Source organism: Balaenoptera acutorostrata, chromosome 2 (assembly GCF_949987535.1).
Source record: "Balaenoptera acutorostrata chromosome 2, mBalAcu1.1, whole genome shotgun sequence".
NCBI lineage: Eukaryota > Metazoa > Chordata > Mammalia > Artiodactyla > Balaenopteridae > Balaenoptera > Balaenoptera acutorostrata.
Genome location: NC_080065.1, coordinates 142,209,551 through 142,227,842, shown reverse-complemented (window position 1 = coordinate 142,227,842; position 18,292 = coordinate 142,209,551). Strand labels below are relative to the sequence as shown.

The window sequence follows — 18,292 nt, the reverse complement described above, 5'->3', positions numbered from 1 at the left end:
CTCTTTACTCTCCTTTTTTTTTTTTTTTTTTTTTTTAAATTATTTATTTATTTATTTATTTATGGCTGTGTTGGGTCTTCGTTTCTGTGCGAGGGCTTTCTCTAGTTGCGGCAAGCGGGGGCCACTCTTCATCGCGGTGCGCGGGCCTCTCACTATCGCGGCCTCTCTTGTTGCGGAGCACAGGCTCCAGACGCGCAGGCTCAGTAGTTGTGGCGCACGGGCTTAGTTGCTCCGCGGCATGTGGGATCTTCCCAGACCAGGGCTCGAACCCGTGTCCCCTGCATTGGCAGGCAGATTCTCAACCACTGCACCACCAGGGAAGCCCTTTACTCTCCTTTAATGAAGAGTTCCTTAACCTTTCTTTCCTAACAAAAATGACATTGGCACTTTTGAAGGTTATAGACCAGTTATTTTATAAAATATTCCTCAATTTAAGTTTAGCTGATACTTCCTCAGGTTATGTATTCTGAGCTGGAAAATTACATTAAGTGATGCTGTGTCCTTTTCAGGGGGAAAACAGTTTCTGTATGTTGCTCAGTAGTGATGTTAATTTTGGTCACTCAGTCAAGGTGTTGTCTGACTCCTCTACCATATAGTTACTATTTATCTAATTGCAACTAATAAGCAATCTGTGGGGAGATACTCTGAGACCCCCCTCCTCATCAGACTCCCCCCTGGATTTAGCATCTACAGATGATTGCTTGAGCCAATCTTTACTATAATGGTTAAAAATAGTGATGCTCATCCCTCCTCTTCAGAGTTATCAGTTTACTTTAAGCAAGAGCTGTCATTTTTTTTCTTTCCTCCATCCCTCTCTCATGGATTTTCATTTTATTCAGTGGATTGTAATCCATTACTGTCTGCCACTTACTTCAGTACTCAAATTGTCACTGATGTAGCCAGTGAGAGCCCTGTGAAGCTGGCCTGTATCCTTTCGTCATGCCGTTTTATTTTTTTTTCGCCCTTTCTGGCACAAGATGTTTCAAGCTCGTCCTGTATTTTCACTGCTTCAGCCCTGGAGTCAGCCATTTCTGCAAGGACCCCTGGCTTTGGTTCTTTTTTAGCAGTGGGACAGATTTTAAAAAGAGATTATATGGTAGATTAGAGAGATTTTTGTCATAATTAAGATGTTGCTAGAACTTCTTACATGTAGTAACACCTACAGTACAGAGAGGTGGCACATGGGATAAAGACCTCTTTGGAAATGTGGTGGTATTTTTCTTTTGGATAATTAAAGTTTAACATTTTGTTTTCATATTTTTAAACCTTAAGAGAATAAGATTTGTGAAGGATGCTGCGTTGCTATTCTCCTCCTATTCCCACATCCAGCAATGTAATTTGCTTTCAGTAAATCAATTAAGTATGAAAAGACAAAACTCAAAGCACTTGCTATACAAGTATATACATTGTAGATAATCTGATTATGTCAATAAAATGCTGTCACAGAGTACACTTTTCCTAATGGTATTTCATGTTACAACCATCTACCTGTACTTCCCATACTTTTTATTATATCTCCTGTTTGGCTTTTGAATTGTTTATACTAGCAGCTGATTACTGAGTAATTTAAGTCTCACTTAATTATGGCAGTACTGTTCTAATTAGAATGCTGGATGTTGGTGTTTATTTAACTAGCAAATGTAAAATACTTATGTTTGTGACATTTGTAGAAATAAGTATTGAAGATTAATTTTCTGTAGATAATCTTAGGATGTATAGCTTAAGTGTAGACTTATGCCTACTTTACCCCCAAACCAAATAGATAACTCATTTGGAATATGAAACACTTTTGACTTAAATTGGAAAAAACTGGCCATATGTTGAGAGTCTCATTTTCCGAACAATTAAAAAAATAACTATATATGCATAATGTTAAAATGCAGCAGAATTACACAATTTTAAATAATTAAATAAAAGTAATTTGAACATTAAGAGTTACAAGAGCTTGAGAAATTTGCTGGAGATACAACACTGGTGTTTGACTTTAACATAGGTAATATCCCTTTGGTCATGTTAAGATTTATAAGGAATAATTTGAAAATAATAACTACATAATTAACATTCCTTTTAGACTGATAACATTTTTCAGATGAGTTTTTTAGAATAAATGGTGATGATCATCTTTTAATGAATGAGTTATATTCTTAATGCTTAGATAATCTCTGATAAAGAAAACTCAAAATTATAGGTATGCTTCTCATGTCAGATACCCATACAACAAAGAAAATGAGGTGTTGTACTAAGGATCGCAGGAAGCCACAGGATAACCTGGCTTATTCATTTAATGAATATTTACTGAGCATCTGGAACTCTTTCAGATACTTGAAGTATAGTTGTAAGCAAGTTTTGGTGGGGAGAGATAAAAAGAACAAGTAAGCAAAATAATTACGTATTTTTTGAGTGTTATGAAGAAAAGGGGCTGAAGTAGAGAATGATGAATGGGGCTGTTTTAATTAGGGTGGTGAGAGGAGACCTGAGGATATGGTATCTACATTAAGACTTAAAGAATTTAGAGCACACAGAGTAAAGGAGGAGTGTTCCAGAGAGAGGGCATTATGGAGTGAGCAAAGACCCAGAGTGGGGAAAGAGCTGGTGAGAAAGTTAGAGAACAGTATGGCAAGAGCATGTGGAAGGGAAGTGGTAGGCTCAGGGACTTGGCCATTGCATGGAGTTTGGATTTATTTTAAGTGTATAAAGCCAGTGAGGAATTTTGATAAGCAAAGGAGTGAAATGATCTCACTTATGTACCTTACTCTTGGTACTGAGTTGAATAATAGATTGAGGGTGGGGACAAGAGTAGAAGGGGGGCACTGGTTAAAGTCATGATTATAGCATAGCAGTTAGGAGTGTAAGCTCTGGAGTCAGATCATCTAGGTTCAAATACTGAGGTCCCTAATCATTGTGTGGCCTAGAGTGAGATAACTTAAACTCTTTGTACCTCAGTTTCCTCATCTGTAAAATGGGGATAATAATACTATCTGTCTCATAGAGTTGTTAGGAGAATTAGATGAATTGTTTTTAAAGGGCTTAGACATTGCCTGGCCTGTAGAGTTACATAAGTGTTTAAAAACCAATAAACAAATATATATGGCCATCTTATGGAATAGAATGTGAAGCAGGCAATGAAATGTGCTCATTTGCCTCTGCCATTTGTGTTACTTTGGAAGGAACACACGAGAATTACTGCTCTGCAGTTTTTGCTTTGCTCAGTTCTTCTGTGGTAATAGATTGTGCCAAGTGAGGGCCTGGTCCAATACGTATGAGTTTCAGTTAACAGGGTGCCATGCAAAGGGAGGGCTGCTTGTATATCAGAATTCCAGCCTCTAGAGAAGTGAAATTCATGATGCTCTCAAACTCATAGTTGATACTGAGCATAAGTAGGAAGTTTAAAGTCTTTGAAGTTTTTTGGGGGTTTTTTTTAGCCTTAAATTTCATATTTAGCTCTTTACATGTTTCTGTGGGACATAGAAGTCCTATGCCAAGGTATCTTAACTTTTTAAGTCTTTGCTAGGGGTCAGTAAGCTAATTTTAAGGGATAGAGTAAATTAACAAGTCTTTCTTGCTGTGATTCCAAAAAGCCTGAGATTGAAACATTCTATGTCAGCTTTTTAAAAAAGAAATTTTTTGAGGGTAGTATTTCTCATGTCATTCTCTTTTGTGTATTTGTTGGTCAGTGGGTGTTTATTTTAGTCCTCTCTATTCATACCTTAATCTCAGCTTCCTTATCTTCCATCCCCCCCTCTCTGTTACCAAGAGATCATAGATTTCATTTATGTATTCACTGGTCAGTTATTAAATACCCATTTTATGTGAGGCATTCATTGTTACGCACTGAGAGGGAAACAAAAATGCATAACATATAGTACAGTCAATTCTGATTATTTGAGGTAGTTATGTTTTAAAAAGTCACTGCAAACACTGAACCTTTGTTCATAGGGGAAATACAGCGTTAGTTTCCTGTAGGCCTCTGGTCACATTTTCATCAGCCAATTAGTAACCTTCTTTTATGTGTGTTTCTGTTTAAAGATGCCTTCTTTAATACGTGTATTGTTGATTCATTAACATTGAACTCAGGGCCAAGTACACTATACTCCATGTCTTACCTAACATAGGTATTTTCTCTGTAAGGCACATCATAACCTTCTTACTTTTAGAAACGCTAGACAGCACTTCAGCAGTCAGCTTGGGGGCCATATTAAACAATGAAATCAAGAAAAATCATAAAGATGTGAAAAAACAACACTGAATAGACCAGAGAAAGGACGTTTGTTTACAGTACAAGAACTGAAACAAGAAGACAGAGCATCACCTTTTTGACCTCATCTGGGAATGCATGATAGATGACTTAAATGTTTTGCTGCACTCTTCACAAATGACCACAAAAGCACTGTGAATATTGATTTTGGTGTTAAAAATACATTTCAGTGAGCAAATAAACTAACAGAGTTCTCAAATAATCAACTCTACTTGCTTTTTAAAAACTTACATTGTATTAAGGGAATTAAGATAAATTCATACATAGCCATTGTACGGGCAGAATATAATTCATAAGAGTTATAAATGTAATGTTTATTTCTTCATAGGAAGGGGAGACTATGGGCTGGAAAGAGTCAGGAAGGCTTCATTTTTGTATCTTTGTTTAAAACTAGGCTTGATTTTAACTGAAGAAGAGGTGGGGATTCCAGGAGTGAACAGTTACTCAGGTAAGAAAGTAAAGGGCATGTTTAAATTCCAACTAGTAATACAGTATGATTATCCCATAAAGTAAATGAAATAGAAGTAGTGGGAGAAAAGGCTAGACAGATAGGTTGAGTCCAGATTATGTAGGTCCTGATCACCTGCATGATCAATGAGGACTTTTTTTAGTCAGAGGAAAGAAGCTATTTAAGAATTTTAATCCTTTTGTTTAATTAGTCAATAAATATTTATTAAACATCTGCTGTCACCAAGCCTGTTCCTGGTACTGGGGATTTTAAGTGAGTTAGACAGTTTGTGTCCTCTGGATGTTTTCAGTCTAGAAGGGGAGACAGGCAAGTAAACAAACACATCCATTATATAGTACACTGGTTTTAGTTTTAGTTCAAGGTAATAGAAAGCACATAATGTGCTTTGCTGTGTAGAGCACATAGGCAGATCCCCAGAGTTGAAGGAAGATTTCTTGGAAGAAGTAGCATTTAAGCTAAAATCTGATGATAAGGTGGGATTAGGTGGGGGGATGGGATGTTTGGGCAGAGGATTTAGAAACAGAGGGAATAGCATGTGCAGAGACCTGGAGAAAATAACAGTGATGGGACTGAAGAAATAAATGGGTATCTCATATGAAGGAATGTGGACTTCATCTTGAAGGTAATAAGGAAGACTTTGCTGGATTTAAAATGGGAGCTGAGATAGATAGGATTTGTATTTCAGCAAGAGTTCACTTTGTTTCTAGCCTGTTGGAAGATAGAGGGGAAGCAGAGAGACTGGTTACAAGGTTGTTGGCAGGAATCCCTGTGAGAAATGGTGGTCACCCTGGACCAAGGTAGTGGCAGTGTGTGTAGCTAGAAGTGGGTGGACATATTTGAGAGATACTTAGAAAATGGAGTTGAAAAGACCTGGGAATGGATTGGATGCTAGCTAGAAGACGGGAGAGAAGTAATCAATAGTGATGTTCAAGCCATAACCCAGGATGGTACCACTGTACAGGAGGAGGAAGATGTTTCAAGGGGAAGGTGGTAATGAGTTTGTGGTAGACTAACATGACCAACACTAAATACTAGGAAGATGAATCTGATTGTGCTTTGGAGGATGAATAAAAGGAGAATACACCTGAAATGGAGAGATCGTTAAATGCTTTTGTAGGAGTCTAGGCTAGAGGTAGTGCCTGTATTTTTAATACAGATTGAACAGGTTTTGGAAGTTAATGGGAAGTAGGCATTGAGGGAAAACTGAAGATGACTCTAGACATCCCAGCAACTGCACCCAGCCTGCCCAGGTTTATGATGTGCCCTGAGATCATATATCAGGATGAAAAACAGTGAAGCTGCCTTCATGTTGCTACCTCGCAAATACATAGGAACTAACATTTTATTGTTAAAAAGCAGCTCTAATTTGTAAGAATAATCATTTTTTTCCCGCTCTTGGGACTTTCTTTTGGGGTATCTCATATATGTATTTAATTGATCCTTGTGAAAAATGTTAGCTCTGCATGAGGGAGCCTAGAAAAGCAGCTACCAGTGTGAGAGTAAGGGGCTTTGGGGAGAGGCCAGCCATCTCTTTTCCTGAGCTCTTTGCTGTGGTTCTTCTTGTTCAGCTGTGCATTATAAAATATCATAAAATAAGTAAAATATATAGGAAATAAAGATGTTTAACATATGGTTATTAAATGAGGATTAAGAAATTAAAACTTGAAGCTGAAATAAAGTGAGAACTTTGAAGGGGTTGGAATAAAGTTTTAGAGTTTTTTAAAACCCAATGCAAAAAGGACTTTACAAAAAGAGTAAAACAGATGAGTCTTAAAATAATATTGAGGGAATTCCCTGGCGGTGCAATGATTAGGACTCAGTGCTTTTCACTGCCAGGGCCTGGGTTCGATCCCTGGTTGGGTAACTAAGATCCTGCAAGTTGCATGGCACAGCCAAATTTAAAAAAAGAAAAAGTATATGTATAACTTAGATCAACAATAAAGTTCAATCAAGGGGTTTTTTTTAAGTGTGATAAAAATAAATAAGAAGTAAAGCAAGGTAAAAGGCTGAAAGCCAGTCAACAGATAAGAGTTTAAAAACATAAAAGGTTTTCATTAGGTTAAAAATGAGAAATAACAGATACTAAAAATAATGGTAAGGTAAAAGGTATCAACTGACAATATTTTTGGAAGTTTGGAAAAAAGGGCCTTTTTAAAAAAATACATCAAAGTGGGTTTCTTGGGACACTTTCAAAATGTCCCAAGGGAAAAGGTGTGTTGTCCCCAAAGTTTTAGAAATGTTTAATATAGTCCCTGTTGGAGACTCATAATGCGCATGAGAATAGTAAAGCCTCCAACAAGTGTTGCAGTAATAAAGTTGCCTTTGTTTTACATAACATTTCCTAAACCTTACCATGGAACACATTTCTCACATAACACCTATTAATGTCTCCCAGAGTATTTTTCACAAAACACTAGAGTACTGTTTCAGAAGAAAACAAAAAATGAAAATCTTAACAGTTACAGAGATACGTGATAAAAAAGAAAAAGTCAACTGGAAATAAGAAAATGGTTTTGGGTTGGGAGTGGCATTCATTCCTTGGGTATGTCTCTTGTTGAGGCAGCAGTGTTCTGCAGGAGCCAAGGGGCAGAGAGCAACCTGATACCTTTACCTTCTGGCCCTCCATCCATAGCTGTCTTCTTATAAAGCTTTTTATCTGTGCAGACAGAGCATTGATATAACACACAGGCTGCTGAGGCAGGGGAGTGAAAGCTGATCCTCCTCCAGCCAATGGACACTTACCTAGCAAGTGAAAAGAAGTTTTATATACAAGTACTGTTTTTCTTTTCTTTAAAAAAAAGATCATGTTTTTTCATTGTGTAAGTGAAATTTTAAACAAATGTGCCTCCACCCCAACACTTCTTATGGGCATTTTTCCTTTAGGCTTTGTCCACACGCACATGTGTTTTTATATAGTTGGTAGTAGTTAATGTTCATACAATTTTGTGTTGTGAGAGCTTTTTTCTATAGCCGTGAAAGGAAGAATTTCCTAGTGGTGGCTGCCTCTGCCTGTTCTGTTGCTACATTGTTCCAAGCACCATTCCTGCAACATCTTGGGAGCAGCTTTTCATCCTGCTTCCCTGAACCACTCAAAAAGTCTTCCCTTTTTCCAGCCTCCCCAAATCTTACTGCTGCCAGAGTGCCTCTCTGGAAAATAATAACTCCTTAGCATTGTGGGACTAGCCTATGTTGGGACAGCTTTTTTCTCAGCCTGTCGTCTGCTGCCCAGGTCATGTTAGCAGTGCTTATGCTAGAGAGACATTAGAAGGGCTTCCATGTAAACCATCAAGACCCGTGAACATCCAGACATTTCCTAGTATAATGATTTTGCTGTTATAGAGGAAACAGGATAGAGAAACTGGGTGTCATGGCTTTTCTAACATCCTTTGTTCAGCTAGACACCTCATGGAGTGAGTTACATGGACCTTATTTTTGGTACTTTGAAAGCTCAGAATTCTGCAACCTTTTCAATATCCCCAAATTGTAGATATAAACTTCATGCTAAATATGTTTATTCTTATAATAGCTTAAAAGTCTGTTTTTCAAGTAATTTGCTTTGAGATGTGTGGCTCCAGTAGCTGATATTTATGAGTTAGTTTAGTGAATCCAAAAAAATGTTAGAGACATTATCAGATGATGTCAGATTACCACTACAGGAGAAATTGCTGCTTAATGTAAAAATAAAACCCTAGCTTATGGTTGGTGGTGTACCAAGATTAAAGAGAGTGAACTTCAAAATACAAACTCTGTTAAGCGTAAAATGGCATTTCTGTGCTAGGGCTTGTATTGATACTTGTCCTGTCTCTTAGTGAAACTCATTTCCAGATCTTTGGCCATTTTAAAATAATAGCCATCCTGCCTTGTATAGTTATGTGCTCGAAATCTTCATTTCAGTGTGCACACCGTGGGTCAGATAGGCTGCCAATTACCGTGACTGTAAAGTCCCTCAGCAGTGAATGAGATGGGTAAGTAATAAGTATTAATGCCGGTGTACTCTAAGGGGCCATATAAAGAATATTTCAAACTAAAAATGATAAATACTGGCAGAAAAGTAACCATGTGTGCTAAATGCTTTACATGTCATTTCATTTAATCTCTGTAATACATAGGAACTACCTTTCAGATGAGGAAACTGAGACACATCAGTGGTTGATTTGTCCAGGGATCAGAGATAAGATATGGGCCCTATTCATTTCTAATAAATTATTGATCAATTAATATACATATTACTTTGCTTTTCTACAAAATAACCATAAAAGATGAATCAGATCATGAAAATACATAGATGTGCAATGTTTTCCTCTAGTGTGGCCTTGTGTTTTGGAACAGTTCCTGGAGTCAAGGCTTATTTTAATGTCTGAATAAGGGCTGCTATAAAATGGATTATGTAATTTGCTATTGCTAACCACTGAAGTTGTAAGGAAAGGGAAATAGTTTTACAGTTTCTTTCTCCCACAGGTCATAATTTAGTTGTGGACATCAGGATGTTTTTCTTGGCTTATCTCATCCATGTAGTTTTCCTTTGCACATCTGTTACATAAATTACTAAACTATTTTCTTGAAAAGTTGCCAGTTTAAGTCACACTTAATAGTGATCAAGGGGTCGGTACCTTTTGGAAAAAAGAATTAAATGACAGACTTTGAGGGGCAGAAATCCAACTACCATCCCAATTTAAGTATTTTTTTGTTTTGGATCAATTCCTTTATTTTTTTGAAAATTGAAATAATTATATGTGGTTTCTAGTGTTTCCCAAAAGACTCTATGTTGGACTATAAATATTTAATGATCTTTCATATAAAATGAGGTATTTTAGTTACTGCTTCTGTAAATTATCTTTCCAGTGATCAATTTATGTATACATTCTAGTCTGGTACAAAGTTTGCTGTTTGAAATTAAATTTGGAGTATTGACTTCTTTAATGATTATTCATCTTATGTACCCTTACCTTGAATTCTACATAAACCATAAAATAGTGATTTTTCTGGGGGTTTTTTTTGGGGGGACAAATTCATAAGATTTATTATTTCTGCTAGTTACATGTTAGGACTACTTTATACTTAAATGATGAACAAATCAGGAATCTCAGAAATTTTAGATGTGGGTCTGGTTAGTTTTGGCTTGTGCAAACTGATACTGAATCAATACTGGAAATTTTTGTGGAATGTTCGGTAAACTGTTACATAAGCAAGGGCCCAAGTATTTTTTTAATGCACATTGTGAAATTGTGTGGATTTGGAATGCTGGTTTTTAAGCTTGAAATCTTTAGATAACGATATCATTTAGAATACTGATAATCTGTAATGGCTGTTTTTAGAGATTGGAAGAGAAAGTACGTTATAAATCGGTGTCAGTTACTGATAAAAGTTCTTAGATAAAATTTTTTTGCATTACATTTCCTACTGTGTGACCGTTCTCCTTTCTGAATTACGGTAGAGTCTTGATAGATCTTTCTGTTCAGAGTTTTGACTTTTTAGAACAGATCTTAGAAGATTTGTTAACAGGAAATAATGTATAATTTTGTTATGATCCAAATCTGACTTGTAGTCAATGGGAACTAGTCACTTAGCTAATAAGCCAGTCAGTGGCATCCACCTTGCAGCTCAGCCCTGTTGTGCTCCAGTTCTGGGGCTGTGGTAACACCTTAACTTTTTTTGTGTGAAAAACGACTCAAAAGAAAGCCAACCTCTGGTACTGGTATTGAATGTGGCAGAGCCTAAGAAAATGATGATTCACAGGCAGAAAATAGAATTTTTACGCATATTTAAAGAGGAACACATTGGGTTTGGTAGTACCTTGGACTGATGACACAATCAAATCCATACGGAATCAGTAAAAGAAATTTATGGAAAGTGTTCTGCCATGCAGAAGTTTCTCACCTAAGAAATAAAATTTAGTGAATCTAAATATTAGTTACCCTGTGTTAAGGAAGTATAATATGCACAGGATACTTTAATTTTTGATTGAATCTGGGAGATTGTCAGGAGTCTACATTAACATTTTTATTTTCACAATTTTAAAGATACACAAAGGTCTTCAGCTCATCTTTCAAGAATGTTAGGGATTTATTACAGTTTCTTCTACCTGCAAAGTAGTGTTTAGTGTTTATTTTGCTCTCTGTTTGCCCTGTCCCCCCCAGAATGAAAAATACTTTTATAGAAAACAGTTTTGTAGAATTCATCTTTCCACTTTATCTGTAAGTAGTACAAATGCAGTGTAAAATTTTGAGTTAAGATGACGAGAATATTGAGCCGTATCTATCAACAGTGTTCAGTAATAGTAAAACATCACAGGTGATTAAAATTTTATAGTTCATTTCTCCACCCCATGATAATACTGGTCTGAACTATTTATTGAAATTGAAGGCCAGCATCACTCAGAATGGATCAAAGAATTTGGTAGTAGAATTGATGTGAGAATAGCTTTTGATTAAGAAAAGAGTATATAGTCCTTAATTTTCTTACACCTTAAAACAATTAGAATTTCAAAAATAGTTATGTCAGTTAGGAGTACTTTTCATAATATGTGGGGAGGGAACAATTAAAATGGTGTTTTGAACAATACATTTTCTGTGGTTTTAATGTCATATAGGCAGGCTGCTTGAGTTTGGACTTAGTTTTTCTGTCTGTGCCATTTTTTTAAAATGTATTAGGTATCTAGTTATAGTATGATCTTTGTAACTTGATCTTTAAGTATCTAGAATTATTTTAAAAGTTAGAAGCTTTAAAAAGGACTATGGGACCCCCTTCCTCTCTCAATAAAACCTGGCAGCAGATTGCTCTTTAATATTTATTTGGGTTTAATTTTTTTTTTTTTTTAACTGTGAAAGCTAAAGGAAGAGGTATAATATTTCAGTGCATATTCTTGTTGATTATTTTTAAAAGTAGCAAGTTAAATATTGTAGCATTTAGCATTTTAATGTTCCCTCTTGAAAAGTGAAGAGGAAAACAGAAGGTACATAATCCAGCATAGTCCTCCGTATAAATAGGTGAAGTCATAAATAATATGCACATGAGCATACTACATACCTATAAGTGGATTGAAATAGGGTATTTTTTTTTAAGTAAGCAGGTTATTCTTTTCTGAAATCTTGTTACTGCAGAAGAATGGTTGAGAGCCTCAGATTTTAGATGTCTTCAATTTCAGTTCTTTCCTATTTAATCTTTACCTTGCTTTTAAGAATATGTATGTTTAAGAGGGGGTACATTGGTTTCCTTCTTTTCAACTGGATAGTTTGTTTTTAATTTTACTAAAACCAAAGAAAATGTAATTTCCATGACCGAGAATACATCTTTTTAAACATTAATTCAGCATTTAGTTCTTTTAGTAGCACAATTTGTGATGTCATCTTATATATTAATTAGTAGACTTTTAGCTCAGATGATACTAATTCTCTGATTTTAGAGCATTACGGCATAATAGAAAATGGGCTACATTTAATTAGAATTAGAAAAACCTAACAAAATTTGGACATCTATTGCTGTTTACTAGTCATGTGATCCTGAGTGTAAGTTTATTTAAACTTCTCTACTAAGGAGATGCTATTAAATATTTTTCCCTCTCTCCTCACTCAAATTTTTAAATTATTTATTTTTTGGTAGGGGGGCTTTTGTTAGTAATGGCAGCGTGGTAGCATTAGAGAGAAAGTGGCAAGCATCAGGTTTGTTATTTGTTTCTTCTGTACTTATCAATATTTCATTAGTTTTCTTAAGATACGGATGGAGTACTGTAGTATTTTCCTTGTTTTAGCACTGTAGCTATATAACTATGTTACTGTATAATTAAATATGATAATAACATCTGCTTTAGCAACATTAATTCTTCTACTGAACCATTGCTTGTGTTAAGACATAATTCATTGCTTTGTGTTTCATTTTCAGATCAAGAAAAGGCTTTTTTTTGGATGGGTAGCAATATGAGTATTGAACCTGTAAATGTTCAGCTTGCAAATAAGGGTAATGTGGTGAAGACCATCATCCCCTGATGAAAAATTAATGTCACATGGTCCATTATCTAGCTTTTAGAGCAAGTATTCTTAAAACTGTTTCTCTGCTCTTTTGGTTAGAAACATTTTTAAAAAGGAACAGATTTTCCTGGCATAAGTAATTTGTTACCTGAGAAAACTGTCTTTTTCAGTGTTCATTTTAAGGGTGTTTTATTGTTTTTAAAAAGTTTCTTAAAGATTGATATTTTTAGAGGGAGCATAATAGTTTTACCTATATCGTAAAAGTATCTTCTGAAATCTGTGGCATTAAGATCAAGAGGTCACTTTTAAATATAGATTTTTTTTAAAAAATATTTTTATTTATTTATTTTTGGCTGCATTGCATCTTTGTTGCTGCCCGTGGGCTTTTCTCTAGTTGCGGCGAGCGGGGGCTACTCTTCGTTGCGGTGCGCGGGCTTCTCATCATGGTGGCTTCTCTTGTTGCGGAGCACGGGCTCTAGGCACGCGGGCTTCAGTAGTTGTGGCATGTGGGCTCAGTAGTTGTGGCTCGTGGGCTCTAGAGCGCAGGCTCAGTAGTTGTGGCACACGGGCTTAGTTGCTCCGCGGCATGTGGGATCTTCCCAGACCAGGGCTCGAACCCGTGTTCCCTGCATTGGCAGGCAGATTCTTAACCACTGTGCCACCAAGGAAGCCCTTAAATATAGATTTTAATGTTGGGAATTATTCTTCCCTAATACAGTTTTTTTTTTAAAATCACATTAATTTCAATATTAGGTACCTAAGTTGTCCCTGTGGTTTTACACACATAGCATTTGGTATACATATTTTAGTTTGTATACATATATTTTAGTTACTAGTTTGCTACACTTATTAGCCTGATAACAAGACATTGGAAGTACAAATAATACTAATTTGGTCTACCATAATGCTTGTTTGCCTATAAATAATTAAAATGTTGCTAATGATATAGTACTCGATTTGTATTCTTAATGGCATTTTAATACTTTTCCCTTGGTTACAACATAATGTTCATAGGGGAAATTTTGGAAAATATAGGAAAAAAGAAAACACAGTTTGAAGAAAATAAATACATTATTTAAAACATTACTTTGAATGCTGTATTTGTCTCTGTCTCTTGCTGCCTCTGTTTTTCTGACTCTCTTGTGTTTGTAAGTGTGAATGTTCGTACGAAAAAACACAAGTTTAACCGTCTAATAGAAAATACTGCTGAATATTTTTTCCTGAGCTCGGAATGAATAAAGGCTTTATAATAACTTTAAAACAAAAAGAAGAAACCATATTAAAAATACAGACCCATTTGATTCCATTTTGTTTAGGAAGAAGTAAAATTTAAAAGGCAGACTAGGAAAAAGGCTTCTTACTAAATCTGTTTCAATTTTCGTATTCCTTTGTTAGCAGTTAAGACTGGATTATACCTGTACTTTACCTTTTCTCCTGGTCTGTCGTTTTGTTTTAGCAAAGCATATTCTTGAACTTTTGGCAGGAAAAAAATACCATAAGACTATTCAAGTTTTTTCTTGTCAGTCATTTTACTGATTATTCTTAATGCAGATTAGAAGAATCACTGACCATCTATAGGTAAAGCTCCATTTTAGCTTTTACTTTCAACCAATTTTGCCTCTAAAACCTGGACCCAAACTGTTACCAAGTAAAATAACTTGATATTTATCAGTAGTGACCAGTGAAATAAGCAGAAAATGGGGAATAAAGAGGAGGGCCCAAATGAACACTAATCATTAACAAATTGAATAATCAACCCTTGACTTAATTGAATATTGGCTGTGTTCATATAGCCATAGAAGCATGTGTACAGGACTTGAGAGGATGGTAACTTTTAGTAGTTAGCATTAAAAATCCAATTGAGTGAGTAGTGCTGGGTAGTGCAGAGTTAAGTACTCTCTTTGGGGGGGACTCTTAGTCCTGTCCTACCTGCCTATTGCTGGGGTGCTGTGAGGAGCACATGTGAAGTGTGTGAAAACACTGGTTTGATTTTAATTGTGGATTTTATCCTTATAAAAAAGCCAGTGGTTCAATATTACTGTAAGGTAAAAATCTTCAGAACATGAGCAGCTTCTTATATTCTTCACTCTGGTCACTCCCTGGTAATTTCTTTTAATTTTGTTTGCAGAACAGATCCTTGACCTTTGTCTGAATTTTGTGTGTTTTAAAAAACTGATGAGAGATCCCCCTCTAGTGTCTGAATTATCCATTCTTAAAACATTTGTGTCAATCGTAAGAAGTTTTAGGAATTAAGCTGGCTGTTTTTTCCTTTCACATCTGGACATAACTTTTTTTTTTAACTTTTCTTTTTTGGGGGAGAGGGGAGGAGTTATTTTCCTTTCTTAAAAAGGGCACTGGAATTATGGGTAGGGTGTGGATTGAGGGCAATAGAAAACATGGGAAAGGAAGGATCAAAATGCCATTTCTACCTTTTTAGAAACAGTTATTTTTAAATGACCTGGAATAAGGCCAAACTATACAGTGTTGTTTTGTTTTAGTTTACATTTGTTTCTGAATTAAGTGCAGCTTAAAAATACTTTGTTTTGGAATTCTTTATGTCATCAGATCTCATCTTGAGCGTTCCAGTTTCTGGAAAGCAGTGGTATTGTTGGAAAATGGTTTTAAAATAGAGCCTGATACTCTTCATGGAGGTGTTCTAACTTTGTTACTTTTTGTTACTATTGTTGCCATATTTTTCCATGTTGTTGCCATTTTATATTTTATGTTGTGTGTTCTAATGGCAAGTTGTGCTTTTACATAGTTCCCATTGTTTCTCAACCAAGGAAATAAGGATATTCTTAAGCTATTGGCTCTCTGCCACCTCTTCCTCTTAAACATACAGCACTCAAACACATATAGGCCTTCAGCTAAGAATCTTGTGAAGGGTTAGGGAAACAGGACCTTTCTCATTTGACCCATGGGCTTTTGTAGCTTGAACAAGGAAAGTAGTGTTCTGAAAGCTACAGCATTTATGAAGGCTCTAGCAAAAATATTTCATGCACATGGACTAGAGATTAACTCTTCATCTTGTTCTCCAACAAATTAAACAGTGCAAACAGTTTCAAGTGCATTCTTGGTCATGAAATGCTTGGATGAATTATAATCCTAATTGCTATTGTTCATTCCCACAGCTGTACTTTTAACTGCCGAAGCCGTGCATTCTTCAGCCAGTAAGATAAATAACAGCATTCTGAAATCCATTATTTTGTGGCATCTTAAATTGCAAATATGTCATTGGCCACCTTAATCTTATTTTTGTTCAATTGTTAGCAAAATTAGAAAAAAAAAGTTACTATTTCTTTATATACATAAAATTTTTGTTAATAGAATGATTATGGGGTTTTTATAAAAATCCATTCATTAATAGTGTTAAATTTTGAAGGAGGCAGTGGAGACCAGGGATTTATTTTAGTGCCATGGAAATAATTTGTATTTGTTATCAAACAGTTGATATTTTAGGAGGTAGCTTTCTCTAAGATTTGAAAGAAAGTAATAGGATTTCGCTTTTCTACCTTAATAGAACAGTATTCTGAATGTAAATCTAGAAGCCAGATTTATTCTGTGATTTGGCAAGTCATTTATATGCATAATGGTTCCTTTAAAATTTGAACTGTTTATTAACTGAAGTATTTGTAATAAATTTGAAATTTATATTTGAGAGATTCGAGTGCCAATTATAACCAAACCTTCCTTATTTAAAACGACTTTTTGATGACTGAAAAACCGTACAGCAAAAGTGGGGTAGATATAACTAGTAAGAGTTACCAAATTTTTATTTTTTCACTCTTTCTAAAACTCAATTTTAAGTGGAAGATTTGAATTACCATATTTACAGGCATCTGTTATAACAATTGTTCAGTAATAATTGGAGCGTTACATGTCAAATGAGTACTACTATAATATGTCACATTTCCACAATATGTACTCCTCAGAATGTCTTTGAATTCTTCAATCCATATAAGCATGAGAAATTCTTTTTTAACAACCACACATTTTGCCATCTCATATCTTAATTGTAAGGTATTCTTTTCAAAGTTAGTTCTTTCTTATAAAAATATTACTTAATATTGGTATTTTTAAATTCTAATAGGTGATATTATCTCCAATAGCTAACTTTTATTGAGCACTTCCTATATATGTCAGACACTGTACCATTGTGTATCATTTGATATGTTACCCTTTGAGATAGTAGTAGTATTCTTCCTTATTCCCATTTTACATTTGAGGAAACGTGAAGAGAAATATTGAGTTGGCCAAAAAATTCGTTCAGGTTTTTCTGTAAGATCTTACAGGGAAAATCCCGAACGAACTTTTTGGCCAACCCACAAAATAATTTTGCCAAAGGTCACAAAGTAAGTTAATTGGAGTCAGATCTTTCTGACTCCTAGAATCCATGTTCTTGACCACTGGTGAAGTCTTATGTGAAAGTTAAATACATTATCATACAGTCTCCAGATGGAATATTGTGTAGCCATTAGACATGAGGGCTGGGACTTCCCTGGCGGTCCAGTGGTTAAGACTATGAGGGCTGGGACTTCCCTGGTGGTCCAGTGGTTAAGACTCCGCGCTTCTACCACCGCAGGGGCACGGGTTCGGTCCCTGGTTGGGGAACTAAGATCCCACATGCTGTGCAGCGCGGCCAAAATATAAATTAATTAATTTAAAAAAAAACAACCACTGAGGGTAACAGTGACTACACAGTGACATAGAAAACGCACGTGGTACAGTAAGTGAAAAAAGACAAGGACTACAGTTAAATGTTCATAGTGGTTCTAAACATCTTTAGACTGTTATCTTTGATTTTTCATTGCTTTTTTTATACAGTATAAATAACATTTAGCTTTTATATAATTTTGCTCATTAATTTAAAGAATTTCTGTGAACAGGAAACCTAAGACTGCATGTAAACCAGGTCTGGTCAGCAAAATGACAACTTAGCTTTATAATAGACCGTAGCATGTTCAATTTCCTTTTTAATTTGACCTAAAGCCATTTTTTACTGGACTTATGCCAGCTCTAATGTAATCTCTCATCTGTATTCTTGAAGCCTAATGGAATAGTAAAATCTTCTTAAAGATAACTTAAATGTGTTATATAGTGTCCTCAGGGTAGCTTGTGCACAAAAGATGTTTTCTTTCCCACCCTGTAGAGGTATCTCATTAGGACACCCAGTAGTGTCATTATTAAGTTTTCATGTGTTTCTCAGTTTTGATGCTAATCTTTGTGCGTATGTGCCTGCATTTTTTTTCTCTGCAGCACCAATGTGGTTATGAATTATTCAGAGATAGAGTCTAAGGTTCGAGAAGCAACGAATGACGATCCTTGGGGACCTTCTGGGCAACTCATGGGAGAGATTGCCAAGTAAGTGATAATTTGACTCAGCAGTGCAGAAAGAATGCAACTATCTTCACCCAGAAATGTGAAATTTGCTTTCAGTTTTAAACTGTTTAGCTGCCAGATATAAATTTTGCATATAATCATTCAGATATTAGTGGGGGAAGTTTTACAGAGGATCCATTCCCCTTAGATATTAGCTCAGAAAAGTAAAATAAAATTTTTCTTTTTCAATGAAGTTTAGAAAAACTTTGTTAAAATTTTGACAAA

General features: G+C 35.4%; 1 protein-coding gene across 5 annotated transcripts in view; it reads left to right on the top strand.

The window, feature by feature from the left end:
- The window catches only part of CLINT1 (clathrin interactor 1), a 67,868-nt gene that overhangs the window by 20,206 nt on the left and 29,370 nt on the right, over positions 1-18,292 (top strand). For 3 of the 5 annotated variants that reach the window (XM_028166012.2, XM_007165533.2, XM_007165535.3), the window contains exon 2: positions 17,945-18,049. In XM_028166012.2, the coding sequence (XP_028021813.1) occupies positions 17,945-18,049 (105 nt within the window). Of the gene's footprint in view, positions 1-4,649; positions 4,704-8,618; positions 8,690-17,944; positions 18,050-18,292 lie in introns of all 5 variants that reach the window. The other 2 variants (XM_057541001.1, XM_057541002.1) reach the window with 2 other exon arrangements.